Source organism: Megascapheus bottae, chromosome 7 (assembly GCF_031878675.1).
Source record: "Megascapheus bottae isolate mThoBot1 chromosome 7, mThoBot2.hap1, whole genome shotgun sequence".
NCBI lineage: Eukaryota > Metazoa > Chordata > Mammalia > Rodentia > Geomyidae > Megascapheus > Megascapheus bottae.
The window spans coordinates 46281687-46308845 of record NC_143515.1 but is presented as its reverse complement, the minus strand read 5'-3'; the positions used below and the strand labels follow the sequence as shown (position 1 = coordinate 46308845).

The window sequence follows — 27159 nt, the reverse complement described above, 5'->3', positions numbered from 1 at the left end:
AAGACCTGGGTTCAATTCCTTCGTACCACATACATAGGGGGAAAAAAAGCCAGAAGTGGTGCTGTGGCTCAAGGAGTAGAGGCTTTAGTCTTGAGAAAGCCCAAGGACAGTGCCCAGGCAGAGTTCAAGGGCCAGGACTGGCAAAAAAAAGTCAGGTCTGGGCCGAGAGTTTGGACTAATGGTTGAGTGCTTGCCTAGCATGCATGAAGACCCAGGTTCGATTCCTCAGTACTACATACATAGAAAAAAAGCCAGAAGTGGTGCTGAGGCTCAAGTGGTAGAGCTCTAGCCCTGAGAAAGTCCAAGGACAGTGCTCAGGCTCTGAGCTCAAGCCCAGGACTGGCAAAAAAAAAAAAGTCAGGTCCTTTGGTGCCAAGGTTGGCTTTGAACCTTAATCCTCAGTCAGCCTCTGTGTAACTAGGATTACAGGGATGAGCCAATGTGGCCGGCTTAATGATTTTTTTTTTTTGGTGCTGGGGATCGAACCCAGGATGTTGCATTTGCTAAAATAGCAGGTAGTTTTTTTTACCTTTAAACAAAACAAAAATGGTTCAAACTGCTTGCTTAATAAAGATGTCCTGAGTTCAAACTCCAAAACCACAAAAGAAAGTTACCATGTATTAGGCCATTTTAGTCATTGATGATTTTAATATGAATTTAAAATCCTGGATCCCAGGAAGTCTTAGCTGGAATTTCCTTTTCTTCATAACAAATGATTTCATCTCCCACTTTAAATTCTACTTTTTCTCCATCTAAACTGAGGCCACAGTCCATCCCGGTTTTGATGACTGAAGTGTCATCCTTATGGTGTTTCAGTGAGGTTAACGATCCTTTAAAAAAGAAGAAAACAGTACAAGTAACCAGTAACAGTGGTTACTTACAAATTCTTAAAAATTCAGAAGTTTAAAGACTAAATTGTAGCAGAAAACACTTAAATTCCTCCCCACCCTTTTTAAAAATTGGTCATGGGGCTTGAACTCAGCTCTTTAGCTCAAGGCTACCACCCTACCCCTTAAGCCACAGGGCCCTTTCTGGTATTCTGGTACTTAAAGAGTCTCATGGAGGACTTCATGGTGGCTTGATTTGAGCCATGATCCTCATATCTCAGCCTCTTGAGTAGCTGGGATTATAGGTGTGACACACCAGTGTCTGGCTTAGATTCCCCCCTCCCCCCCACCTTTTATTTTGTTGATCACAGGACTTGAGCTCTGGGCCTAGGTGTTGTCCCTGAGATCTTCAGCTCAAGGCTATCACCCTACCCCTTGAGCCTCAGTGCCACTTTTTAATGATTCATTCGAGGTAAGAGTCTCACGGCTTTGTAATGCTCTGCCCCTGTAATGCCCTGCTGGGGCTGGCTTTGAACTACAATCCTCAGATCTCAGTCTCCTAAGTAGCTAGGATTACAGGCGTGAACCACCGCACCTGGCTCAGAATCCTCCCCCCCCCTTTTTGTTGGGCCAGTCCTGGGCTTGAGCTCAGAGCCTGAGCACTGTCCTTGGACTTTCTCAAGGCTAGAGCTCTACCACTTGAGCCTCAGCACCATTTGAGCCTCAGCACCACTTGAGCCTGAGCCCCGGCCCCAGAATTTCCCATTTTTAAAAATGGCTACAAATGTATGGTTGTATTCAGCAAACCACATAAAAAACATTGCAGAAAGATAAATTAGAAAATGGTAAAGGGAGTTAAAGATTAGAAGCCACTTGGGATTATGTGGCAAAGATGAATGGACATAAAAAGCTACACAAGGGGGCCGGCAGTTTGGCCTAATGGTAGAGTGCTTGCCTAGCATGCACGAAGACCTGGGTTCGATTCCTCGGTATCACATACATAGCAAAAAGCCAGAAGTGGTGCTGTGGCTCAAGTGGTAGAGCCCTAGCCTTGAGAAAATCCAGGGACAGTGCTCAAGCCCTGAGCCCAAACCCAGGACTGGAAAAACAAAACAAAAATGCTACACAAGGCCAGGAGTTTGGCCTAATCGTAGCGTACTTGCCTACCATGCATGAAGACCCGGGTTCAATTCCTTGGTTCCATATACATAGGAAAAAAAAAAAAGCCAGAAGTGGTGCTGTAGCTGAAGTGGTAGAGCTCTTAGCCTTGAGAAAGCCCCAGGACTGGCAAAAACAAAAAGGCTACACAAGCAACAAGGTTTGGTGATGGTGTATTACTAATGCTGGGTTCAGTAGTTCAAACCTACATGCTATTTGGGGGGCTAAGGTTGAATCACAGAACAAGACTCCACTTCAACCAATGCCTGAGCAAGGTGGCTAGTTTGATATTCCCAATAACACAGGCAAACATAGGTAGGAGGATAGACGCCCTGGCTGGCCAAGGCACCACTCCAGACCATACCTAGAAAATAACCAGTGTGGTTTCAGTGGTAAGACACCTGCTTAGCAAGTGTGAAGCCCTGAGTTCCGTCTCCTGTAACACAGAAGGAAAAATAGTGGTAATGCTTACCTTTCCAAATAACATGTCCATTACGGATTAATTTAAATTTTTTTTGTTTTTCCAATTGTCCCTTTTGGACTCGGCAGCCAGCAACAGGAACTTTTTTCTTCCCTTCTGTTATAAAGAAGGTAGCTAGTATAGAAGCTTCACCTTGAAAAAGAACAGATTAACAAAGGACACTAAGGATTTTGATAATGTCTGACATTCTACAGTATAAGAATTGAAAATAGGAGGGGCTGGGATTTTTGGCCTAGTGGTAGAGTGCCTGCCTAGCATGCATGAAGACCAGGGTTCAATTCTTCAGTACCACATAAACATAAACAGAAAAGGCTGGAAGTGATAGTGTCGCTCAAGCAGTAGAGCTCTAGCATTGAGAAAGCCCAAGGACAACCCTCAGGCCCTGAGTTCAGGCCCCAGGACTGGCCAAAAAAAAAAAGGAACTAAGAAAATTCCCTACTGCTGTGACACCAACTTTTTTTTGAGGGGGGGGGGGACCAGTCCTGGGCTTGAGCTCAGGGCTAAGTACTGTGCTTGGGTTTTCTCAAGGCTAGAGCTCTACCACTTGAGCCTAAGCACCACTTCCAGCTTTTTTTTCTATGTATGTGGTACCGAGGAATCGAACCCAGGTTTTTGTGCAAGCTAGGCAAGCACTCTACCACTAGGCCAAACTCCCAGCCCAACACCAACTTTTAAATAGTACAAAATTCCTCAAGTGATTGATAGAAATTATTCTTGCCTGTTCATGAAAATCTAGTGTTAGGTTTCCTTCAATTTGTTTGTTTTTGTTTTCCAGTCCTATACTTGTGCTCAGGGCCTGAGTGCTGTCCTGTGGCCCAAGTGGCAGAATGCTAGCCTTTTGCAAAAGTGCTCAAGGACAGGGCCCAGGCTCAAAGTTCAAGCCCCTAGACTGGCAAAAAAAAAAAAAAAAAAAAAAAGTTCCAGTGTAAATGAAACTAGAGAGACCTGACAATAAATATAATCCTGATCCTGGGTGGGCTATGGGAAAAATATATACTTATTAAGATTTCTTTTTATGACATATTGCTCTGCCAGTCAAAGAATAAATCAATGGCTCTTTCAATGCTATTAATTTTTATGAATTACAATTACTTCTTCATGTCTAAGCTGGAGAATATGTTCTTAGATACTTTGTCTATCTCCCTAAGGTTAAGAACAATGTGTGGTACAGGGCACATGTTTATAATATATATGAGGTTACTATGAATTCTCATAGTAGTCATATTTTATTACGACACAGTATGCAGAACACTGAGAACACTTCTCCTAATATTTGCTTTCAGTTTTTATTTACACTGAAGCTAAACATGCTATTAGTAATATTCAGCCAACACTCACCTATTTTGTGTTCTTCTACCAAGCAGGGCAATCTACTGCTCAGTTCCTCCTTCAAATCTTCAATAAGACGGTAAATGATTTTGTGGAGTTTAATTTTTATTCCTTTTCTTGCAGCTGACTGCTGGATAACATTGCTTACATTCACATTAAAGCCATATATAATTCCTGGTAAGCAAAAACATGTTCACAAATTTTTGTCTTAACAGAAACTTAAATCTAAATTTCCTCCCATGAAATTAAATAGCAATGGCAGCTTGGTAGATGAGAAATTATGATTGTTTTTCCCTATAAAAGCTAGTAAGGTTTCAAATTACTGGAAGAAATTCCACTTTAGAACTTAATAAAACAACTTTCTGATAAGCAATGAAAGAGATTTTAAATTACTCATTCAAGAAGCATTATTTTAAAGACTCATAATGTCAAGGCAGTATGCTAAATAAACTTTTGGTTTTACAGCAGAAAAATAAAATTATTGTAACTGAAATACTATTTTAATAAAAATTGCACTTTTAGGGGCTGGGAGTTTGGCCTAGTGGTTAAAATGCTTGCCTAGCATGCAAGAAGACCCGGGTTCGATTCCTTGGTACCACATACATAGAAAAAAGCCGGAAGTGGTGCTGAGGCTCAAGTGGTAGAGCTCTAGCCTTGAGAAAGTCCAAGGACAGTGCTCAGGCCCTGAGCTCAAGCCCAGGACTGGCAAAAACAAAAAAAGAAAAAGAAAAAAAAAATTACACTTTTAGTTAAAATTGCAATTTTGTGGTTTACAATACTCAAAATTAGGGATTTAAATGGCAAAATTCAAATTATATCAAGCAAAATGACTTTTGTGGAAACAACAGATTTACCAAGGGACAAATAATGTAATTAACTACAAATAAGAGGAAAAAGGAAGCAAAAGCAAAATACTATTGCTTCATTCAAACGAAGTAAATGAAAAAAATTAAGAAAAACACGATTATCTCAAAAGTCTTATTAATCCATTTCTTATCTATAAGGTGCCAGGCTATTTCAAGATGGCCCGGCACTCACCCCTGTAATCCTAGCTACTCAGGCAGTTGAGACCTGAGGATTCTGGTTTGAAGCAAACCCAGGCAAGAAAGTCTATGAGAGTTTTTTCTCCAATTAGTAACACAGAATTAGTAAGCTGGAAGTGGTGATGTGGCTCAAATAGTAGGGCACTAGCCTTGAGCAAAAAGGAGCTCAGGGACAGACCCAAGCCCAGAGTTCAAGCCCAACGACTAACAAAATAAATACTTCAAATTCATCATCATTACTGAAAATAACTTTTCAGGGTAGAGATGACATCTAATTGTAGTCATATCAGGTTATAAATCACCTCCTTCCTAAATGATTCATAATTACTTAACATTTGGTACCGTGCTGGTTATTTCTAATTAAAGTACTGAGACAGCTATTTATTTATTTATTTATTTGCCAGTTCTGGGGCTTGAACTCGGGTTCTGAGCACTGTCCTTGAGCTTTCTCAAAGCTAGTGTTCAACTAGTTGAACCTAGGGCTTCATGCATGTAGGCAGGCACTTTACCAATAGGCCACGCTCATGAGACAGTTTTGTTGTAGTTTTTTTTTTTGGTCAGTTATGGGGCTTGAACTCTGGGCGTGGGCGCTGTCCTTGAGCTCTTCAGCTCAAGGCTAATGCCCTACCCCTGCAGCCACAGCGCCACTTCCGGTTTTCTAGTGGTTAATTAGAAATAAGAGTCTCACCAACTTTGGACTTTAGTGCCCGGGCTGGCTTTGAATCTCGATCCTCAGATCTCAGCCTCCTGAGTATCTAGGATTATAGGCATAAACCACCCTGCCTGGCACACTACTGGTTTTTGAAATCACTCCTTAAGGCCGCAGTAAGCCATGACAAGTGCAGCTATCCTGTTATTTGCTGGATCAGACTGGATTAAGAGTAGGAAAGGTGATACTGACAGAAGTGCTAGGGGTGACAAGCGAGACAAGACAGAAGCAAATAATTCACGATGTGATCTAAGGAACACAGCTCAACACACAGGAAAGAGAATTCTTACCATTAAATATTTCTGCAAAATTAATATCATTTTCACTAATATCACCGACTCCAAAATGTATCAATTCTAGTTCACACTCATGTGAGACGTCATAGGTATCCATAATGTCCAAAATGGCCTCAATGGAACCATCAACATCACCTAAATAAGGCAAGAGGTTTAAATGGTTGGTGCAGGAGATCAATATTAACAGATACAAAAATTACAATAATCTATTTAAAGCCAGGACAAGAATTTTTTTTTTTTTTGGTCAGTCCTGGGATTGAGCTCAGGGCCTGAGCACTGTCTTTGAACTTTTTTTTCAAGGCTAGTGCTCTACCACTGGAGCCTCAGCACCACTTCCGGCTTTTTTCTATATATGAGGTACCGAGGAATCGAACCCGGGTCTTTGTGCATGCTAGACAAGCACTCTACCACTAGGCCAAACTCCTGGCCCCCAAGAACAATTTCTTTAACCAGCAAAAACAAGTTTACTTATCAGTAAACCACTATTTACTTTATAAATATCTACTAATACATAAAGATTGGTAGATCATGACTATAATTCCAGCAACTCAAAAGCAGAGAGCCAGAAGACTGCAGTTTGAGGCTATTCTGGGCAAGGCCCTGAGTTCCAACCTCAGTGCCATTCATAACAGCAGCAAGAATTTTTTTTTTTGGTGGGTCATGAGGCTTGAACTCTGGGCCTGGGCGATGTTCCTGAGCTCTTCAGCTCAAGGCTACCGTCCTAACCCTGGAACCACAGCCCCACTTCCGGTTTTCTAGTGGTTAATTGGAGTTTCAGGGTCTTTAGTGCCTCGGCTGGCTTTGAACTGTGATCCTGAGATCTCAGCTTCCTAAGTAGCTAGGATTATAGGAGCGAGCCACTGTACTTGGCTAGCAAGAAATACTTTTACTCAGAAAAATGCCTCCCAAAAAACAAATAAGGCCAGAGGTATGGCCTAGTGGTAGAGTGCTTCCCTACTTGCATGAAGCCTTGGGTTCAATTCCTTGGTACCACGTACACAGACAAAAAGCTAGAAGTAGCACTGTGGCTCAAGTAGTAGAGGACTAGCTTTGAGAAAGCCCCAAGACAGTACCCAGACCCTGAGTTCAAGCCCCAGGACTGTCAAATAAATAACTTTCAATTGAATTGAGGGGTCTTCAGTAATGGAAGTGGTGACTGTAGCACCAGAGAGGCTGAGACAGAAAGAAGGTACTTTCCTAGTCCTGGAGCTTGAACTCAGGGCCTGAGCACTGTCCTTGGACATTTTTTGCTCAAGGCTAGTGCTCTGTCACTTGAGCAACAGTGCCACTTCCAGCTTTTTCTGTGTATGTGGTACTAAGGAATAGAATCCAGAACTTCATAGGCATGCACTCTACCACTAGATTACACTCCGGACAGAGGTACGTTTAAGGTCAGACTGAACCTGTCTAAAGTAAAATAAAAAGTTTAGAAAATAGAAGGTCCAAATTCACTGTAGGTCCCAAGATACACCAATATTTAAAAACTGGGTTATAAAGTAAAATCTTTAAAAACACACCTTTAACAATTACAGGAAGTACATTTGAAACTCTTTCAAGTTTTTCTTTAGGCTTTAAGATATTTTGTTTTTTTCTATCAAGGTACTTTTTATATGATATCTTCTTCCAGTGCAAAGAGCCATATTGTGCACGGGCTTTCTGATATGCTTCTTGATGTTCCTTCCGTTTTTCTTCTATTATTTTTAGGTCTTCTTTGTTTTTCTCCTGTTCTTTTTCAAAGTTCCTCCAGTCAACAACTTCACGTGCTCTTGACTTCACAAGGGGAAAGCTGGTATCAGTGAATGAAATAGATACCAATGCCCCTGGGCTAAGCACTTTCTCAAGGCTAGAGCTCTACCACTTGAGTCTCTGCACCACTTCTGGCTTTTTTTTCTATGTATGCGGTACTAAGGAATCGAACCTGAGACTTTATGCCTGCTAGGCAAGCACTCTACCACTAGGACAAACTCCTGGCCCAGTAAGTTTAATTTTAAATTTAATATAGTATTCAAATTCTAAAGTAGCATGATTGCCCCCCTAGTGGTCCCTTACAATCCAGAACTGTTAACATAAGTATAGTGACATGGTAGAACAGCACAGACTAAAATTTCAAACAATTATACATTTAACATAGAAATACACATAGAAACGTACAGAATCTGTACCTCAGATTCTACTTCAAGAATTTCGTCTCCTGCAGAAGGAAGGTCTCTCCAGCCTACAATTACCACTGGCATGCTAGGATAGGCCTCGTTGATTGTTTTTCCATTTTCATCAAACATCAAGCGTACTTTTGCCCAACACATTCCAGCAACCAGAATTGAGCCTTTTCTCAAAGTTCCTCTTTGAATTATAGCTGTTGTAACAGGACTAAAATGAATATAAAAGTAAATTATATATATGTATATATTATTATTTTTTTTTGTGGATCATGGGGCTTGAACTCTGGGCCTGGGCACTATCCCTGAGCTCTTTAGCTCAAGGCTACCACCCTATCCCATGAGCCACAGCCCCACTTTCCATTTTCTAGTGATTAATTGGAGATAAGAATCTCACAGACTTTAGTGCTTAGGCTGACTTTGAACTGAGATCCTCAGATCTCAGCCTCCTGAGTAGCGAGGACTATAGATGTGAGTCACCATGCCCAGCTTATCAAGTAAATATTCTTAATGTCATAATCACAATATAATTGTAGCTTCTTTTCCCCCCTCCTTTATTAAAAAAGATTGTTACTGTAAAGGTGATCTACAAAGGAGTTACAGTTACATATATATATATATATATATATATATATATATATATATATATATATATGTATATCTCAGGTAACGGGCATATTTCTTTTTGAATAATGTTACCCTGTCCCTTATTCTCTGAGGAAAGTTATCATTATGAGGTTTTAAAATACACATATACAGCCAAGTACCAGTGCAATCCTAGCTACTCAGGAGGCTGAGATCTGAAGATCACAGATTTAAAGCCAGACTAGGCAGGAAAGTCTGTGAGATTCACATCTCCGATAAACTACTCAGAAAAAGCCAGAAGTGGCACTGCAGTTCAAGTACTAGCCTTAAGCACAAAGATCAGAGACAGAACTCAGGCTCTAAGATCAAACCCCAGTACCGGCAAAAAGAAAACAAAACACATATATACACATGTGTGTACATAGGATTAATTCCTCTCTCAAATTCTCAAGCAGGTTTTGGTACTACAAAAGAACAAGATGAGAGGCAGGGGTGGGGGGAAGGAAATGGGGACCAAGACATGAGAAAGGGTACCAATGTTTGTGAAGTAATGCACCTTCTATCTGGTGAATATAATGTAACCCTTCTATTAATTACAATAACAATATATGAAAAAATATTTTATTGCCAGGTGCTAGTGGCTCACCCCTGAAATCCGAGCTACTCAAGAGGCTGAGAACTTAGGTTCTCAGTTCAAAGCCAACCTGGGAGGAAAAGTCCAGAAACTTATTTTAGGTACGAACCTACAATAAACTACTAAAAATCCTGGAAGTAGAGCTGTGGCTCAAGTGGCAGAGTGTTAGCCTTGAGCAAAAGCAGCTCAGGGATAGCACCTGGCCCTGAGTTCAATCCCTATAACCAACCAAAAAAAGAAAAATTTTAGTATCTGTGCACTAGAGGCTCAAGCCAAGTGGTTTAACAGGAAAAACTAGGGACAAAGCCCTGGGCCTGAGTTCAAGCTCCAGTACTTGCACATACACAAAAATATGCTTTGAGAAAAACTGCCCATGAAGAAACAATATAAAATAAAAACAAATATGTTGTCATATAATGAAGTCACAAAAATTATAGAACAAAATTATTAAGCTGCTGCCTTCTAGCGCAGACCTACCCTCTTCCTTTGTCTGTGAATGACTCTATGATTGTTCCTTCCACTAGGCCAGTAGGATCTGCTTTCAATTCTAACATTTCTGCAAGAGCAATTGTTGCTTCTGCCACAGCCATCAGATTATCACCCTTTAACAACAAAAGATTAATATACATTAATAAATATTACCTGTAAATATAATTATCAGGATCAGAAAGCCAAATGATCCTTTTCGCCCCCCCTTGTTTTTTTGGTTGGACATGGGACTTGAACTCTGGCCTGGGTATTGTCCCTGAGCTCTTCAGCTCAGTGCTACCATTTTACCTATTGAGCCACAGCGTCACTTCCTGTTTTCTGGTGGTTAATTGGAGTCTCAGGGACTTTAGTGCCTGGGCTGGCTTTGAAACACGATCCTCAGATCTTAGCCTCCTGAGTGCTAGGATTACAGGAATGAGCAACCATGCCCAGCATGATCTTTTTCTCTTGAAGCATTAAAAGGACGAATGACTGCTGGGCACCAGTGGCTCACACCTGTAATCCTTACACCTGCAATCTCAGTAGCAACTCAGAAGGCTGAGCTCTGAGGGTGGCAGTGTGAAGCCAGCCTAGGCAGAAAGGTCTCTGTGAAACTCTTACTTTCAATAAAAACCAAGCAAAACCAAACCAAAACAAAACACACACACACTAAAAAAAAAAAAATATATATATATATATCTATTATATATATATATCATATATATAGATATATATATGAAAAACCAGAAGTGTAGCTCTGGCTCAAGTGGTAGAGCACTAGTCTTGAGCACACGAAAGCTCAAGCGTGGGTAGATAGCACCCACACCCTGAGTTCAAGCCCAACAACCAACAACACACACAAAAAAACCCCCAAAAAGGTAAAGGACATAATTTAAAAGGAAGAAAAAGGAGCTGAGAGTTTTGCCTAGTAGTAGAGTGCTTGCCTAGCTGGAGGGGCGCTGTGGCTCAAGTGGCAGAACTCTAGCCTTGAGAAAAACCCAAGGTCAGGACTCACGCCCTGAGTTCAAGCCCCAGCACTAGCTTCCCTCTCTTCCTCCCTCCCTTCTCCCTTCTTTCCTTCCTTCCTTGTTTTTTCTTTTTTTTTTGTGGGGCTTGAACTCAGGGCCACAGCCCCACTTCTGGTTTTTGAGTGGTTAATTGGGACTTTTCTGCCTGGGCTGCCTTTGAACTATGATCCTCAGATCTCAGGCTCCTAGGATTACAGGTGTGAGCCACGGGCACCTGGCAAAGAATAATTTCTTAGAGGTAACAAAAATTAGAAAAAATTATACATGAAATGCAATTTAACTGGGGAAACTCAATAAGAGCAGAATTATCCCTTTAATGAATGATCAGCATAAAAAAGTCCACAGTGAGCTGGGGTCTAGTGGCCAAGAGAAAATAATTGGCAACTGAAAAGAAAATATCATAAGTAACATTTTAATAACTGATAGCATTTTCATCCATAGAAACATCCAAATAAACAGCAATAATAAAAACAAAGTGATGGGGCCTGGAGTTTGGCCTAGTGGTAGAGTGCTTGCCTAGCATGCACGAAGACCCAGGTTCGATTCCTTGGTACCACATACATAGAAAAAAGCTGGAAGTGGTGCTGAGGCTGAAGTGGTAGAGCTCTAGCCTTGAGAAAATCTCAAGGACAGTGCTCAGGCCCTGAGCTCAAGCCCAGGACTGGCAAAAAAAAAAAAAACAAAAAAAAACCCCAAAGTGATTAATCTTTGTATGAGTGCAATGTTGATTTAAGTCTCTTAAATGCCCTAAGAAATTTGTATTCAAAAAGGCATAAATATATGCAAATTTCAACTGTGCCTGTTTTAAACTTGTTTTTATGTCAGCTGACTGTAATCCTAAACCCCTCCTCTCATTTACCATCTAGTCTTTTCATTCTAAGTATCCCATAATGTGAAAAGCATTAATTTTAGAACCAACTCCCCACCAATCAGCTTTCTCACTGTTAACTGGTAACTAAGCCTAATTCCTAATCAGGAATATTATACCAGTTTTGCTTAGTACTAAAAAGATTTTTTTTTAAATGGGGGGGGGAAGAGTTATGGGGCTTGAGCTTTGGGCTCAAGGCTACTGCCCTACCTCAGGGGGCCTGGGTATTGTCCCTGAGCTCTTCAGTTCCAGGCTACTGCCTTACCCCTAGAGCTATGGCCCCCTTTTCTAGTGATTAATTGGACATCAGAGTCTCCCATTCTCTAGTTCTCTAGTGCCTGTGCTGGCTTTGAACTATGATCCTTGGGTCTCAGCCTCCTGAGTAGCTAGGATTGCAGGCGTGAGCCACCCAGCTCAGCTAGTTCTAAAAGATTTTAAAAACACATACGTCAAAGTGCTCTTCAGATAGCATACAGCACTCTCATTTGAGCACATGTGCCTTTGAGGGGCTTGTATTTACCGTAAGTGCAGAGACAGGAACTGCCTGAACTTCACCACCATAATCCTCACACACCACATCATAAGCCAGAAGCTCTTTCTTCACTTTTTCAGGGTCAGCATCAGGTTTGTCACATTTGTTTATTGCAAGGACAATAGGAACTGAAAGAGACAAAGTTAATAAGTGTACAAATGAGAATACCTTCAATTCCAACTATTCCAGTGAGGGACACAATCTGATGTGTCTTTCTCCCTATCTTGTGGATATAATTAATCAAAACATCTAAAAGACCCCAGGTTAGACTTTCACCAACCTACTCAACTCTCCATTTATGAATGAAATCCAGAAATAGGATTTTACAATTATAAGCAGATAGTCAATTAAAAACACACATCTGGGCCGGGAGTTTGGCCTAGTGGTTGAGTGCTTGCCTCGCATACACAAAGACCTGGGTTTGATTCCTTGGTACGACATACATAGAAAAAGCCAGAAGTGGTGCTGTGGCTCATGTGGTAGAGCTCTAGCTTTGAGAAAGCCCAAGGAAAAATGCTCAGGCCCTGAGTTCAAGCCCCAGAACTGGCAAAACAAACAAACAAAAACAACAACAACAAAAAAACCACATCTGAGATAATAATTAAAAAATAAAAGCTGGGGCTGTAATCCTAGCTACTCAGGAGGCTCAGATCGGAGGATCATGGTTCAAAGCCAGCCCGAGCACTAAAGAACTAAAGAACAAGACACTCTTGTGGTTCAGAGGTAGGCTATAGCCTTGAGCTGAAGTGCTCAGGGACAGCACCCAGGCCCACAAAATAAAACAAAACAAAACAGGGCCGGGAGTTTGGCCTAGTAGTAGTGTGCTTGCCTAGCATGCACCAAGACCTGGGCTCAATTCCTCGATAACACATACATAGAAAAAGCTATAAATGGTGGTATAGCCCAAGTGGTAGAGCTCTAGCCTTGAAAAAGCCCAAAGACAGCTCTTAAGCCCTGAGGTAGAGCCCCAGGACTGGCAAAAAAAAAACCCCAAAACAAAAAACACCCAGTATTTTGAGTAGAGAAAGACCAACCTTTAAACCTGAAAGATCAATAACTACACTGGTGATAACCTCTAAGAAAAACTCAAGATCATTCAAGTCTCAGATAATTTCACTCTAATTTTTAGGCCTTAATCCATTGCTAAATTTACTTCAATGCATCATCCTGCATTGAAACTAGGTATCATTATTGCAATTTTTCTTTTAGGATTTCTAGTGCCTCTTTATAGTGCCAACTATGAATGACAAAACTAAACATGAGCACAAGGCATGAATTCAAGCCCTAGTACCAGCACCAAAAAAATAACATAGGCCTATTTAATTACTACTCTCATGCAACAGAGAGAACCCTAGATGGAGGCAAACACAATATACATCATGGGCTGATTTTTCCTGAATCATACTTTTTTATTTTTTTGCCAGTCCTAGGTTTGGGCTCAGGGCCTGAGCTTTGTCCTTGGGTTTTCTCAAGGTTGGAGCTCTACTACTTGAGGGACAGAACCACTTCTGGCATTTTTTTCTATGTATGTGATACCAAGGAATTGAACCGGGGTTTTCATGCATGCTAGGCAAGCACTCTACCACTAGGCCAAACTCCCGCCCCCCCCCACCTTCTCCCCGCCCCCCCACCTTCTCCCCGCCCCCCCCCTTCCACCCTCTCCCTGCCCCCTTGGCCTTTGTTTTTTTGGCCAGTCCTGGGGCTTGAAATTAGGGCATGGGCACTGTCCTTAGACACTTTCACTTAAGCTACAGTGCCACTTCCGGCTTGTTTTATATATGTGGTTCCAGGGAATTGAACCCAGGGCTTTGTGCATGTGAGGCAAGTACACTACCACTAGGCCATGCTCCTGGCCCCATAAAATCTCTTTTCAAGTAAATTCCAGAGTCTGTTCCATCTTGTATCACAGGAACTCTACTGAAGGAACTTGAAAATAACAAACATGATTTTCTATAACTTGATATATGTAAGTAAGCTATATAGTAAATAAGTAAGCCTTAAGTAGTCAACATCTGAAAGTAATTGTTTAGGAGACAAAAACTATTTAAACTCATGAAAGCAATTCCTGTAACTGCCACAATTTAAAGAATTACTTTAAAAACCCTGAATATAGGGGCCAGGAGTTTGGCCTAGTGGTAGAGTGCTTGCCTAGCATGCACAAAGACCCAGGTTCGATTCCTCAGTACCACATACATTGAAAAAAGCTGGAAGGCGGGTGCTGAGGCTTAAGTGGTAGAGTGGTAAGCCTTGAGAAAATCCAAGGACAGTGCTCAGGGCCTGGGCCCAAGCCCAGGACTGGCAAAAAAAAAAAAAAATATATATCCTAAAGCAAAAAATGACTCACCAACATTATTTATTTTGGGAGAGGTTAAATATAGCCTCTTTTTCACTTCATGTTTTAGCAAAGTATTCTGATCTCCTTGTGTTTTTTGAGATTCTCACATATTTTATCCACTGGGACTTTTTTTCCCCCCAGTCCTGGGGCTTGAACTCAGGGCCTGTGCACTGTTCTTGGGCTTTCTCAAGGCTAGTGCTCTACCAATTGAGCCCAGCACCACTTCCAGCTTTTTCTATGTATGTGGTACCGAGGAATCGAGCCTGGGTTGTTGTGCATGCTAGGCAAACACTCTACTACTAGGCTAAACTTCCGGTTCATTCAAAGACTTTTGATAGAACATCTCACCCATGTTTGGTCCATCTACTTTTTTCTTTGCCAGTCTTGGAGCTTGAACTCAGGGCCTAAACATCATCTTTGGGCTTTCTCAAAGCTAATGCTCTACCATTAGAGCCACAGCACCACTCCCACCTTTTTTTTCTATGTATGTGATACCGAGGAATCGAACCCGGGTCTTCGTGTATGCTAGGCAAGCGCTCTACCAGTAGGCCAAACTCCTGTCCTGGTCCACTTACTTTTTCATCTGTTTTCTCACTTCTCCTTTTCACTAAATTCTATAAATTGCCTATTTTATTTTTAAAAAATTTATTGTATTGTGTGCAGGTACTAGGACTGGAACTCAGGGTTGAGTTCTTCCTTGGCCTTTTTGCTCAAGGCTGGCACTCTACCACTCAAACCAGTTGTACTTCCAAGTTTTTGGTGGTTAGTTGGATAAGATTCCCCTGGACTTTCTACCCACGTTGGCTTTGAACTGTGATCAACAGATCTTAGCCTCATGAGCAGCTAGGATTATGGGTATGAGCCACCAGTGCCCAGTGTGCTCTTCTTTCGCCTCTGGTTAAGGCTGACAGGTCACTTCTGCAAATGTTCAGCACTTTGGACAGCTGCTACATTGTGTAAGTGGTCTCTTACTGCTCCAAGGTTCTTCACAGATATAGCAACAACAGCTGTAACTGCTATGTTTATGTTTCAATCCAAAGCTTGCCATAATCTCTCATAGACTCATTCCTTTAGTGGTTCAATATAATCATTCATTTCCCTTTAAAGAAAAAAGCGGATGAGGGAAGTTTCTATATACTTGACTTGCTCCTTTAGTATGGGGAAAGAGCGGCCACATGATAACCCTCACCTTCAGCTGTCATTTTCACAGCTCTGGATAAGTAATAGCCAGGATAAAGCATTCCAAACTCCAGCACACTGGCTCTAGAGATCATCCAGGGGAGCATCTTCCTGGATAGCACTGGTGCTTCAAGGGAACACACTGGTACACTGGGAAGTAGGCCCAGTGTCGCCATGAGGCAACCAGTGTCCCTCTTGTGTGTGTGTGTGTGTGTGTGTGTGTGTGTGTGTGTGTGTATGCAGTACCTGTCCTGGGGCTTGAACTCAAGGCCTGGGCATTGTCCTTGCTTTCTCAGTGCATGCAGTACCTAGGAATCGAACCCAGGGCTTCTTGCATGCCAGGCAAGCACTCTACCACCAGGCCACACTCCGGGCTCTTGTTGTAATTTTAAATTAAGGTAGACATTTTTTTTTTTTTTTTTTTTTTGTGGGTCATGGGACTTGAACTCAGCCTGGGCGCTGGCCCTGAGCTCTTTAGCTCAAGGCTACTGCCTTACCCGTGAGCCACGCCCCACTTCCCATTTTCTAGAGGTTAATTGAAGAGTCTCACTCAGGTCCTTTTGTGCCTTGGCTGGCTTTGAACCTTGATCCTCAGATCTCAGCTTTATGAGTAGCTAGGATTACAGGTGTGAGCCACCACATAAGGCCAAGTAGGCAATTATGTTTCCGTAAATTTCTATTTTTATAGCTTGTTCTTGTTTGTGTATGCATTAGTACTAGCACTTGAACACTGAGCATCACACTCTCATTGATCTCTCTTGCTCATGACTAGTGCTCTAGCATTATGCCATATCACTTTTTGCTGCTTAACTGAAGATGGAGTGATTTTCTACTCTGGGCTAGCTTTGAACCTCGATTCTCCAAGTTTCAGCTTCTCAAGTAGCTTCAGATGAAAGATGAAAGCCACCAGTGCCTAGCCCCCTTTTTTTGGGGGGGGGGTGGGTCATGGGGCTTGAACTTGGCCTGCGCACTGCTCCCTACTCTCAAGCCAAGCCAAGCCCTACTTCCTTCCAGACACATGTAAGTCAAATACAATACCTTGAGCATCTTTGGCATGCTGAATAGATTCTATAGTTTGTTTCATCACTCCATCATCTGCAGCTACAACTAACACAATAATGTCAGTGACCTGAGCACCTCTGGCTCTCATTGCTGAGAAGGCAGCATGTCCTGGAGTATCAAGAAAGGTTATCTTTTCCCCAGAAGGCAAAGACACTGTAGAAACAGAAATTGAAAAACACCAAATACTCAAATATGTACTCCTGATACAGGAAGGAATACATGACATCATCAAACATGCTCTGTCACTTGAGAAACATCCCTACTTCTTTTTGATTTTAGTTTAGATCGTGGCCAACCTGGGGCCACAATCCTTCTACCTCTACCTTCCAAATGGCTGGCATTACTGGCATGCACCATCTAGCCAGGCTTCCTTCCATTAGTACCAATCAGAATAATACAGACTAAAATTTCATAGTAAGAACATAAGATACCCGAAAGAAATATAAAATATGGGGGAGACTGAAGATTTTAAGCCACAGAAAGGCAGTTTACTATACAGTACTTAGCAGCTTAACATTTGAGTCTAAGAACCTTTTGTTTAAGTCCTGCCTTTGCCACTTACTAGCTATGTACTTTGAGCAAGTTAGTTAAGCTGAAGCTGTCTGCTAAGTACCCAGTAAATGGTGGCTACTATTTAATTATTAACAGCAATATTACCCAACCCACCAATGCTGGGTATTTAAACTTAACACCATAATTACAGTTCTTAGACTCATTTAAACTAATAAGCCAAGAATAAGAAGTATAACCTAAGTTTCTTCTTATATAAAGTTTGAAGTAACTTTTAATCACTATCATTTCATCAGCTTTAAGTTTCAGCCCTCCATCTTACTTTGAATCTGTGCCTTTCATATTATGACATTTAGCTGAAAAATGTAGTAAAGTGTGCTTCCCACGCACATTGTAAGGTAACTTGTGTTCATACCAAGAAAGGCACCGATGTGCTGAGTGATGCCTCCAGCTTCCATTGCTGCCACTTGAGTTTTTCGAAGTTTGTCAAGTAACGTCGTTTTCCCATGATCAACATGGCCCATCATAGTAACAACTGGGGATCTTGGGGTTAATAAGGCTGGGTCTGCTGGGGGCCTATGATTAATAGCACAGGGGTTTCATTGCTTAACTGTCAAAAACATGTTATAACTTATGAAATGGTTTGCAGAGACTTCTGCAAGCGACTATTAACAATAAAGCTTACATTCTAGTTTCACTGTAGAAAATTCTTTCTCCTCTGTCCTTGGACTTTCTCAAGGCTAAAGCTCTACCACTTGAGCCTCAGCACCACTTCCAGCTTTTTCCTATGTATGTGGTACGGAGGAATCGAACCCGGGTCTTTGTGCTTGCTAGGCAAGCACTCTACCACTAGGCCAAACTCCCGGCCCCTCCTTTTATTTTTTTTTACTTACTTTATTTTTCCCTTTCCAAAATATAATGACCTGCCAGGTACTGCTGGTTCATGCCTATAATCCTAGCTACTCAGGAAGGTGAGTGAGCCAAGACCAGCCCAGGCAGGAAAGTCTGTGAAACTCTCATCTCTACTTAACTACCAAAAAGGCAGAAGTGGAGCTGTGGTTCATGTGCTAGAGTGCTATAACATATAATGCCCGAGTCAAGCCCCAGTATCGACACACCAAAACTCATTCTCTCTCTCTCCCTCTCCCTCTCTCCCTCTCTCTCTCTCTCTCCCTCCCTCCCTCCCTCCCTCCCTCCCTCCCTCTCTCTCTCTCTCTCTCCCTCTCTCTCTCTCTCTCTCTCTCTCTCACACACACACACACACACACGCACACACACAGATCTATGACAGTATTTAATGACTTCCCAACTGTTACAAAGTTGGCATTCTTTTTAACAATGGGCAGAATTGAATCAAATTTTATAATTTAGACTAATATATACACCTAGAATACTATGAAAAGTAACTTTTAACTTCATAATAAGCTGAATATACTTTCTGGTGCCTTTAGAATAAAAGTTTACCTTATACTCATACATTAATTCTGAATGAAAATGTATGGTAGGCAAAACTGTGTGGCCATCTCACGAAAATAAATTGTCTTACTTTATTTTTACTTATTTATTTATTTTTTTGCTAATCTTGGGGCTTGAACTCAGGGCCTGTGTTCTGTCCCTGAGCCGCTATGTGCTCAAGGCCAGCACTCTACCACTTGAGCCATAGCACCACTTCTAGCTTTTTATGTTTATGTGGTACTGAAGAATCAAGCCCAGGGTTTCATGCAAGCTAGGTAAGCATTCTACCACTAAGCCACATTCCCAGCAAAAGTCTTACCTTTTTTTTTTTGGGGGGGGGGGGCGGTCCTGGGGCTTGAACTCAGGGCCTGAGCATGGTGGGGTTTCTCAAGGCTAGAGCTCTACCACTTAAGCCACAGCACCACTTTTTCTATGTATATGGTATTGAGGAACCGAACCCAAGTCTTCGTGCATGTTAAGCAAGCACTCTACCACTAGGTCAAACTCCCAGCTCGAAAGTCTTACCTTTTAACAGCATCTTTATTTACTCTAACTTTGTCCTGCTTTAATTTGCTCCATCTCAACTTCATGCCTGTCTTCTTTATCACTTCTTTGATCCAGATATCATCTAAATGTGAATCTGCTTCCAGTGAATCTATGTTAATAGTAGTATTCAATAAAGCTTCATATATATAATCTGGTTACAATAAAACAAAATGTTTTAGGATCATGCTTTAAATGCTTAAACAAAATTTATGAACCTTCAGGAATATCTGAGCTCTTTAATCTCAAGGCTACCGCCCTACCCTTGGAGCCACCATGCCACTTCCAGTTTTCTAGTGGTTAGAGATAAGAGTCTCACAGGCTTTAGTGCCCGGGCTGGCTTTGAACCTTGATCCTCAGATCTCAGCCTCCTGAGTGCTAGGATTACAGGTGTGAGCCACTGTGGGGGCTGATTTTTGTTTTTTTCTTTATGGTTTAATAATGATAATAATAATAATTATTATTATCAATGCCAGTCCTGGGGCTTGAACTCAGGGCCTGGGCATTGTCCCTCAGCTTCTTTTGCTCAAGGCTGGCACTATACCACTTAAACCACAACACCATTTCTGGCTTTTTCTGTATATGAGGTATTGAGGAATCGAACCCAGGACTTCATATATGTTAGGCAAGCACTCTATCACTAAGTCACATTCCTGGCCTATGATTTAATTTTTGAAGAACTGCTCTAGCATGTGCAAGGGCTAGGTTCAATCTCTAACAGTGAAACACACACACACACACACACACAACTAGAAGTTGTACTTATTAAAAAGAAAAAAAAAGAAAAAAGAAAAACATTGCAAAAAACACTCATGACTACATGTTTCCTTGCAAAATTATCTGACTCACCTATGTCTTTGTTCATTGCACCAGCCAGTTCTTTAACAGTCATTCCCCGCCATACTTCTAATTCCGTTTTAGGTTTTGTTGGAGATAACTGGGGTTTCCTTGTTCTTTCTTTCTATTAAAATGACAATACATAAACAGAATAAAATTCTGTTGTTTTTGTTGTTGTTTCTGGAAATCTACCACAACCATGACTGTTTTTACTAACATAAACTCCCACAAAGCCAGGCACCAATGGCTCATACCTATAATCCTAGCTACATTTGAAGATGGTAGTAAAAACCAGCTCAGGTGGGAAAGTTTGTGAGAGTCTTATCTCCAATTAACACCAAAAAAGCTAGAAGTAGAGCTGTGGCAAAAGTGGGAGAACATCAGCCTTGAACAAAAAAGCTATGGGACAGCACCCAAGTTTTGAATTCATGCCTCAATACCACCATAAGAAGAAGAAGGAGGAGGAGGAGGAAGAGGAAGAGGAAGAGGAGGAGGAGAAGGAGAAGGAGGAGGAAAGAAAAGAAAAACCTCCCTTAAGTACTTAAACCTCATATTAAAAAATAAAAAAATCCTGCACCTTTAATTTATGGCATTTTTGTGTGCCAGTACTGGGCCATGCTCACTCGGCTTTTTCTGATCAAGAGGCTGGGACTTTACTACTTGAACCATATTTTCACTTCTAGTTTGTTTGCTCATTAACTGGAGGCACAGAGACTTTTCTGCTTGGGCTGTCTTGAACCTCAGTCCTTACAGCTCAGCTTCCTGAATAAGTAAGATTACGAGCCACTGGCACCCAGTTAATTTCAGTTTCACATTGATCTCCATGTAATGAATTTCATCATCATAACCAAACAATTAAGCAGAATTCCCCTTCCTTCTCTGATCTATTGTGTGAGAAAAGCATTAAGTAATAAATTCTTTTATTTATTGTCAGTCATGGGGCTTGAACTCTGGGTTTGGGCATGGGCACTGTCCCTGAGCTCTTCAGCTCAAGGCTAGCACTCTACCACTTGAGCCACAGCACCATTTCCGGTTTTCTGGTGTTAACTGGAGACAAAGAGTCTTATGGACTTTTGTGCCTGGGCTGGCTTTGAACTGCGATTCTCAGATCTCAGCCTCCTGAGCAAGTAGAATTACAGGCGTGAGCTACCAGTGACCAGCATAAATTCTTTTAATGACAAAATCCTTACAATGGATTTCTCCTCGTGGTCCCAGGCACTTTCATTTCAGACCAAATAATATAGTTACAGAAATCAGTAACTACCTTCTTTGTTGATAGAAACCTGTATTGAGATAAAGCAGTGCCAATGAGCATGTCTGTCTGCCAGGGTGGAACATAGAGCTGAGCAGTCCCCACTGGGTAAGCAGATGGAAAACTGTGCATCCAATGTGCTCGAGTTCTTTGCCTCAGGCTGTGCAGGTGCCTACACGGAGTGTGAAACCGTAGCAAAGTTTTCAACCTCATTAGCTTCTGATTCATACTTCTAGGGAAAAAAATTAAGTATTAGTGAATATTTAATTCAAGTTAGCAAATATTAATTGAAAATTTACTATACCTAAAGCACTATATGAGGAATGAGGGTACAAAAATGAATAAAACTGGACTTCTGCCATGAAAGAATTCACAGCCTAGAGATAGAATTAAATACCAGGTACTCTCTAGGTAGTGTCCATTATTATTATTCATGCTTTTATTCTGAGAGGACTGAAATAATGTAGTCAACTTTATAGTTTCTTTTTACAGCCAGCTGGTGCATGCCTGTAATCCCAGCATTAGAGTCTGAAGTAGGAGCAACTTGAGTTCAAAATCCACCTGGGAGATCTCATCTCAAAAAAAAAAAAAAAAAGAAAGGACTTGAGCACTCACTAACCAAATCACAACTAACATGATTTTTTTTTTGGCCAGTCCTGGGGCTTGAACTCAGGGCCTGAGCACTGTTCTTGGGCTTTCTTAAAGCTAGACCTCTACCACTTGAGCCACAGCACCACTTCCAACTTTTTCTGTGTATGTAGTACTGAAGAATCAAACCAGAGTCTCCATGCGTGTTAGGCAAGCATTCTACCACTAGGCCAAACTCCCAGACCTCAACTAACATGATTTTAAGGACAAGTTACATAGTTTCATAGCAGAACACTTGCTTAATGTCTACAAGACCGTGAGGGAAAAAAAAAATCCACCAAATCAGATTTATACTGTGCAACAAAATATATGAGAGACAGACAGGTGTTGGTGACTCATGCATATAATTCTAGCTACTCAGGTGGCTGAATTCTGGAGGATAACAGCTCAAAGCCAGCCTAGAAAAGTTCACTAGACTCAACCTCCAAAATAACCAACAAAAAGCAGAGCTAGAGGTGTGGCTAAAATGGCCGAGAACTGGGAGTTTGGCTTAGTTGTAGGGTGCTTGCCTAGCATGCACGAAGACCCAAGTTCAATTCCTTTGTACCACATATATAGAAAAAGCTGGAAGTGGCGTTGTGGCTCAAGTGGTAGAGCTCTGGCCTTAAGGAAAGCCCCAGGACAGTGCTCAGGCCCTGAGTTCAAGCCCCTGGACTGCTCCCCCCCATCAAAAAAATATATATATATATATAAAATGGTTGAGTGCCAACCTACCAAGCATGAGGCTGAGTTGAAACCCTGAGTTGGGGGATGGAGAGAGGGAGAGAGGATGAGTAAGGCTAATGGAAATAATTATCATAAACTCGAAGGCTTAAACAATGAGCCGGGCACCAATGACTCACATCTATAATCCTAGCCTACGCAGGAGGCTAAGATTTCCCCACAACCTCCAGTCCTGGGGCTTGAACTCTGGGCCTGGGTGCTGTCCCTGAGTTTCTTTTGCTCAAGGCAAGCACTCTTCCACTTGAGCTGCACTGCAATTTTGGCTTTTTTTGAGCAGTGTATTGGAGTTAAGAGTCACATGGAGCTTTCAGCCCAAGCTGACTTTGATATGTGATCCTCGGATCTCAGCCTCCGGAGTGATTAGGATTACGGGAATGAATCATTGGTGCCTAGCTCGGGGTGTGTGTGTGTGTGTGTGTGTGTGTGTGTGTGTGTGTGTGTGTGTGTGTGTGTGTGTGTGTGTGTGTGTGTGTGTGTGTGTGTGTGTGTGTGTGTGTTTTAAATGAAAGAAATGTTAACTGGAAAAGGCACAACACAGTGAACAAAGTACCTGACTGAGTAAAAATCAAACCTTGGGGGGCACGTGCTTGGACATTTAGCCAGAAGTGCTATCTTATCTAAGTCACTTCTTTTCCATGGAGCACATTTTCCTGAACTCTGTAAAAAGAACAAAAGTGTTTAAATGTCTATTTTTGGTATTACAAAGAGATAATGAGATGATCTACACAGTATCATGAACTATCTTAAGCAATATCTTTTTTATTATTATTATTATTTTGGGATAATGTAGGGGGGTTACAGTTACGTTCGCCAGGTAGTAGGTGCATTACTTCTCGCACACTGATACCCCTTCTCATGTTTTTGTCCCCATTTCCTTCCCCCACTCCCTCCCAATCATCTTGTTTTCCCCCCTTCCCTTTCTTGTTTCCAATAAACAAATAAATGTATATATAATATACCAGTTAACAAAGTCAGATATAGTAACTATATTAACCATAAGGGCAAAAAAAAAAGAGAAGTAACATAATACATTAAGAACAACAATCACACAAGATAAAGCTCTTGTTTCCATATCCTAGAGTTCCTTTCATTTAGTCTCATCCTATATGACCTCATGTACCTAGGGTTTGAACTATTGTAATCCTCTGCTAGGAGAGTCCTAGATGTGTACTAATTATCACAAATGAGGGAAGCCATGGAGTCTATGTTCCTTTGGGTCTGGCTTATTTCACTTAATATGTTTTTTTCCCAAGTCTTTCAATTTCCTTACAAATGGGGCGATGCCAATCTTTCTGATGGCAACACAGAATTCCATTGTTTATAAGTACCATATCTTCTTGATCCAATCATCTACTGAGGGGCATCTGGGTTGGTTCCATATCTTAGCTATGGTAAATAATGCTGCAGTAAACATCGTTGTGCTAGTGGCTTTAGTATGTCCTAGTTTCTGGACATTTGGGTCAATGTCAAGGAGTGGAATTGCTGGGTCATAGGGGAGCTCTATGTTTAGTCTTTTGAGGAACTGCCATACTGCTTTCCAGAGGGGCTGAACAAGTTTATGTTCCCACCAACAATGTACCAGTAATGAGAATTCATTGTTATAAGTTAAAAGTACAATGTTGTATGGCACTTTCATTGTATGATTACTTAAAGATAATTGAAAAAACACTCATAAGTCATTTTATTTCTTATTCTTAACTCTTGTGTGCTTAACACTTAGCATTTTACTTCAAGATTTATTCCAGTAAAGATCAAAAGAAATTGATTTAATTTCAAAGAACTAACCACATTACTATTTAGAAATTCAATCAGCAAGAACAAGCAATCATACCCATTGAGAACTGCACATATCAAAATCTTATTTAGGTATGTGTCCCTGGTCAGAGAAGTACACAGTGCTCAGGGAACACAAGTTTCCTTAGGAAATAGTATGACACCTGATTTGATAAATACTTATTAATGCATGACCAAGGAACTTACAGGCAACGAATCAACCACGATACAGAGGCAGGGAGGGAGTAGATGCATTGGGAACAATAACACAAACCTCAAAACTGGATACTGTTTATCGAAACGAGTAACAGGAGTTGGAAACACGTTTTCTTTTACTTGGGGGGGGGGGGAAGGTGGGAGAATGTGCACAAAAGAGGGCACAGGACTGGAGGAAAATGAGCAAGTTTGGTTATAGCCAAAGTACATTATGTAAAAAATGAACTGTGTAACTTGACGGTCGCGAAGGAAGGAAGAAAATGCGGGAGTACAAGAAGGAAGGGGTGACAATGATCAAGAAGCATTATACTCCTACCCTGACTTTTGGAATTGTAAGCCTTTTGTACACCTACTAAATAACAATTTTTAGAAAGCTAATTTTAAAAATCGGAAGGAACCTCACTTTGCAGGAAAGAGACCGGGACTCCAGAAGTGTCACCACGGTTTTCCCAAAGTCATACCGCTTGCCGGTGGCGCTCGGCACAGGAAAGCAGCTCCGAACGCTTTCGCAACCACGAACACGCGCGTCCAGGAGTCTCAGCAAGCACGCAGGCGGAACCGGCTGCAGGGACAGCCTGGAAGCTCTGGGAAGATCACTGGGAAAACGCGGGGGCGCCGGAGGCCGGGGGCGGCTGGGCCCGGAGCGCGGGGAGCAGGGGTCACGCCGGCGGCGGGGCCGGGAGCGCGCGAAAGCCCTGGGTCGGGGTCGGGCAGGCGCAAAACGCGCCTCGGAACGGCGTTTGCGGGTTCGCGTGCCACCGACGCTGGAGGCCAAGCGCGACGCCGGCCTCGATGTCCCCACTCACTTTCAAGTTTTCCGTCTGACACCGGCCTGGCAGGACATCACCTTGCAGACCCGGCAGAACTGAGTCGCACGGTCCGTTCCGAATACGGTCCCCAGCGGACTTCCGGTTCCCGCGGACTTCCGGTCCCAGTGGAAGCGGTCCTTCTGGGATTCAGAATCCCAGTGTCGGGTCTGAGCTGGACCTGATCGAGGAGAGGCAGTGGCTCGGTCTGTGGCCTTCTCCCGGGCGCTGGGGCGGGTTGTTAAACAGGACTGCAGCTCCCGTCCCTCCCTAGGAAGTGAATAACTGCTTCTCAAGGAAAAGTTGAACACTTACGTGAGGAAATGTGAGTGAGCTAAGGCTTGCAGGCCTGATCCACCGGCGCCCGGCCTGCCGGCACCATTTCTAACGATCGCTTTAGGAGTCGTGCTATCACGTTCCTCAGATTGCCACTAATGGCAGGGCATGCTCTGTTCTGTTTTCGGATTCCGATCTTGCTGCTATATTGCCCAGGCAGAGCTCAAACTCCAAATCTGCAGTCTCCTGGAACCTGAGGTTGCGGACGTTATCCACCACGTCCAGCAAGACGGGACGCATAGATTCGATGCAGGACATGTTGCCCTTGAGAAAAATTAAGCACCTGATTTATCTTTGTGTGGGGGTAGGCGGGTCATGGTGAAATGGAGTCCATAGGTGGACAAACTATGAGACCACTCAGAACACGATTGAGATGTTAAAAGTTTATTGAGCAGGGAAAGAGCTGACGCGCCAGGACTACACCCCAAGGTCGGGATCTCAGAGTGCAGCCCTGGTCTGCAAAAGCAGGAGTTTTTTAAAGAAGGCTACCAAACATACTGGTGGTTTCACACCATAAACCTCACAGGGGCTTCATCCTATAAATCTCATACTTCTTTATAGTCAAACTGGACGCCAGGAGGTCTCAAGATGCAGCTCTGGTGAACAAATGGCAGTAGATAGGGTGTTAAGTCTGGGTAAACAATGGCAGAGCGGATGAGGGGGCGGGAGAGTGAACAACCACAGAGGAGAGCAGCGAAGAGGGAAGGAAGGGCTCTAACCTGTGGTCCCTTACTTCCACGATTCCATTGCAATAATACATCCTCCATATTACAAAAATAATACATTTTCCATTCCCCATATTACATATTACATTGGGACTTGAACTCGGCCTGAGCGCTGTCCCTGAGCTCTTCAGCTCAAGGCTACTCCACTACCCCTTGAGCCACAGGGCCAATCCCGGTTTTCTGGTGGTTAATTGGACATAAGAATCTTGTGTTCTGGGCCAGGAGTTTGGCCTAGTGGTTAAAGTGCTTGCCTAGCATGCACGAAGACCCAAGTTCAATTCCTTTGTACCACATATATAGAAAAAGCTGGAAGTGGCGTTGTGGCTCAAGTGGTAGAGCTCTATCCTTGAGAAAGTCCAAGGACAGTGCTCAGGCCCTGAGCTCAAGCCCAGGACTGGCAAAAAAAAAAAAAAAAAAAAAAAAGAATCTTGTGTTCTTTAGTGCCGGACTGGCTTTGAATCTCGACCTTCAGCCTCCTGAATAGGATTGCAGACGTGAGCCACCATGCCCGGCTAAACCATGTGTTTTTATTTATTTGCTAGTCCTGAGGCTTGAACTCAGGGTGTGAGCTCTGTCCGTGGGCTTTCTCAAGGCTAGTGCTCTACCACTTGAGCCACAGGGCCACTTCTGGCTTTTTTCTGTGTT

The 27159-nt window shown here is 42.3% G+C and overlaps 1 protein-coding gene across 4 annotated transcripts; it reads right to left on the bottom strand.

The window, feature by feature from the left end:
* Positions 1 to 629: 629 nt before the first annotated feature.
* On the bottom strand, positions 630 to 25517 carry Mtif2 (mitochondrial translational initiation factor 2). 4 transcript variants are annotated; one of them, XM_090336906.1, is made up of 15 exons: positions 25051 to 25517; positions 23209 to 23315; positions 21300 to 21519; positions 20048 to 20159; positions 19181 to 19352; positions 17616 to 17776; positions 16667 to 16843; positions 12103 to 12242; positions 9696 to 9820; positions 8006 to 8210; positions 7361 to 7613; positions 5838 to 5978; positions 3805 to 3969; positions 2458 to 2598; positions 630 to 830 (listed from the first exon to the last, which is right to left on the bottom strand). In XM_090336906.1, the coding sequence occupies exons 3-15, from the start codon at positions 21513 to 21515 to the stop codon at positions 658 to 660; spliced, it is 2181 nt and encodes a 726-aa protein (XP_090193032.1). In that variant the 5' UTR covers positions 21516 to 21519; positions 23209 to 23315; positions 25051 to 25517; the 3' UTR covers positions 630 to 657. The 4 variants fall into 4 exon arrangements, with proteins under 4 accessions (XP_090193032.1, XP_090193034.1, XP_090193033.1 ...); XM_090336908.1 differs by having other exon boundaries at positions 23230 to 23315; XM_090336907.1 differs by having other exon boundaries at positions 25109 to 25517.
* Positions 25518 to 27159: the final 1642 nt, after the last annotated feature.

What these genes read in the sequence shown, in the direction of transcription:
- Mtif2 (XM_090336906.1), bottom strand. Translation starts at nt 21,515, where the DNA reads ATGAATCAGAAGCTAATGAGGTTGAAAACTTTGCTACGGTTTCACACT. An exon ending in TTCACAGACAAAGGAAGAGG is followed by an intron (nt 8,211 to 9,695) that starts GTAGGTCTGCGC and finishes TATTCATTTTAG; the next exon opens with TCCTGTTACAACAGCTATAA. An exon ending in TTTTGCAGAAATATTTAATG is followed by an intron (nt 3,970 to 5,837) that starts GTAAGAATTCTC and finishes TTTGCTTACCAG; the next exon opens with GAATTATATATGGCTTTAAT.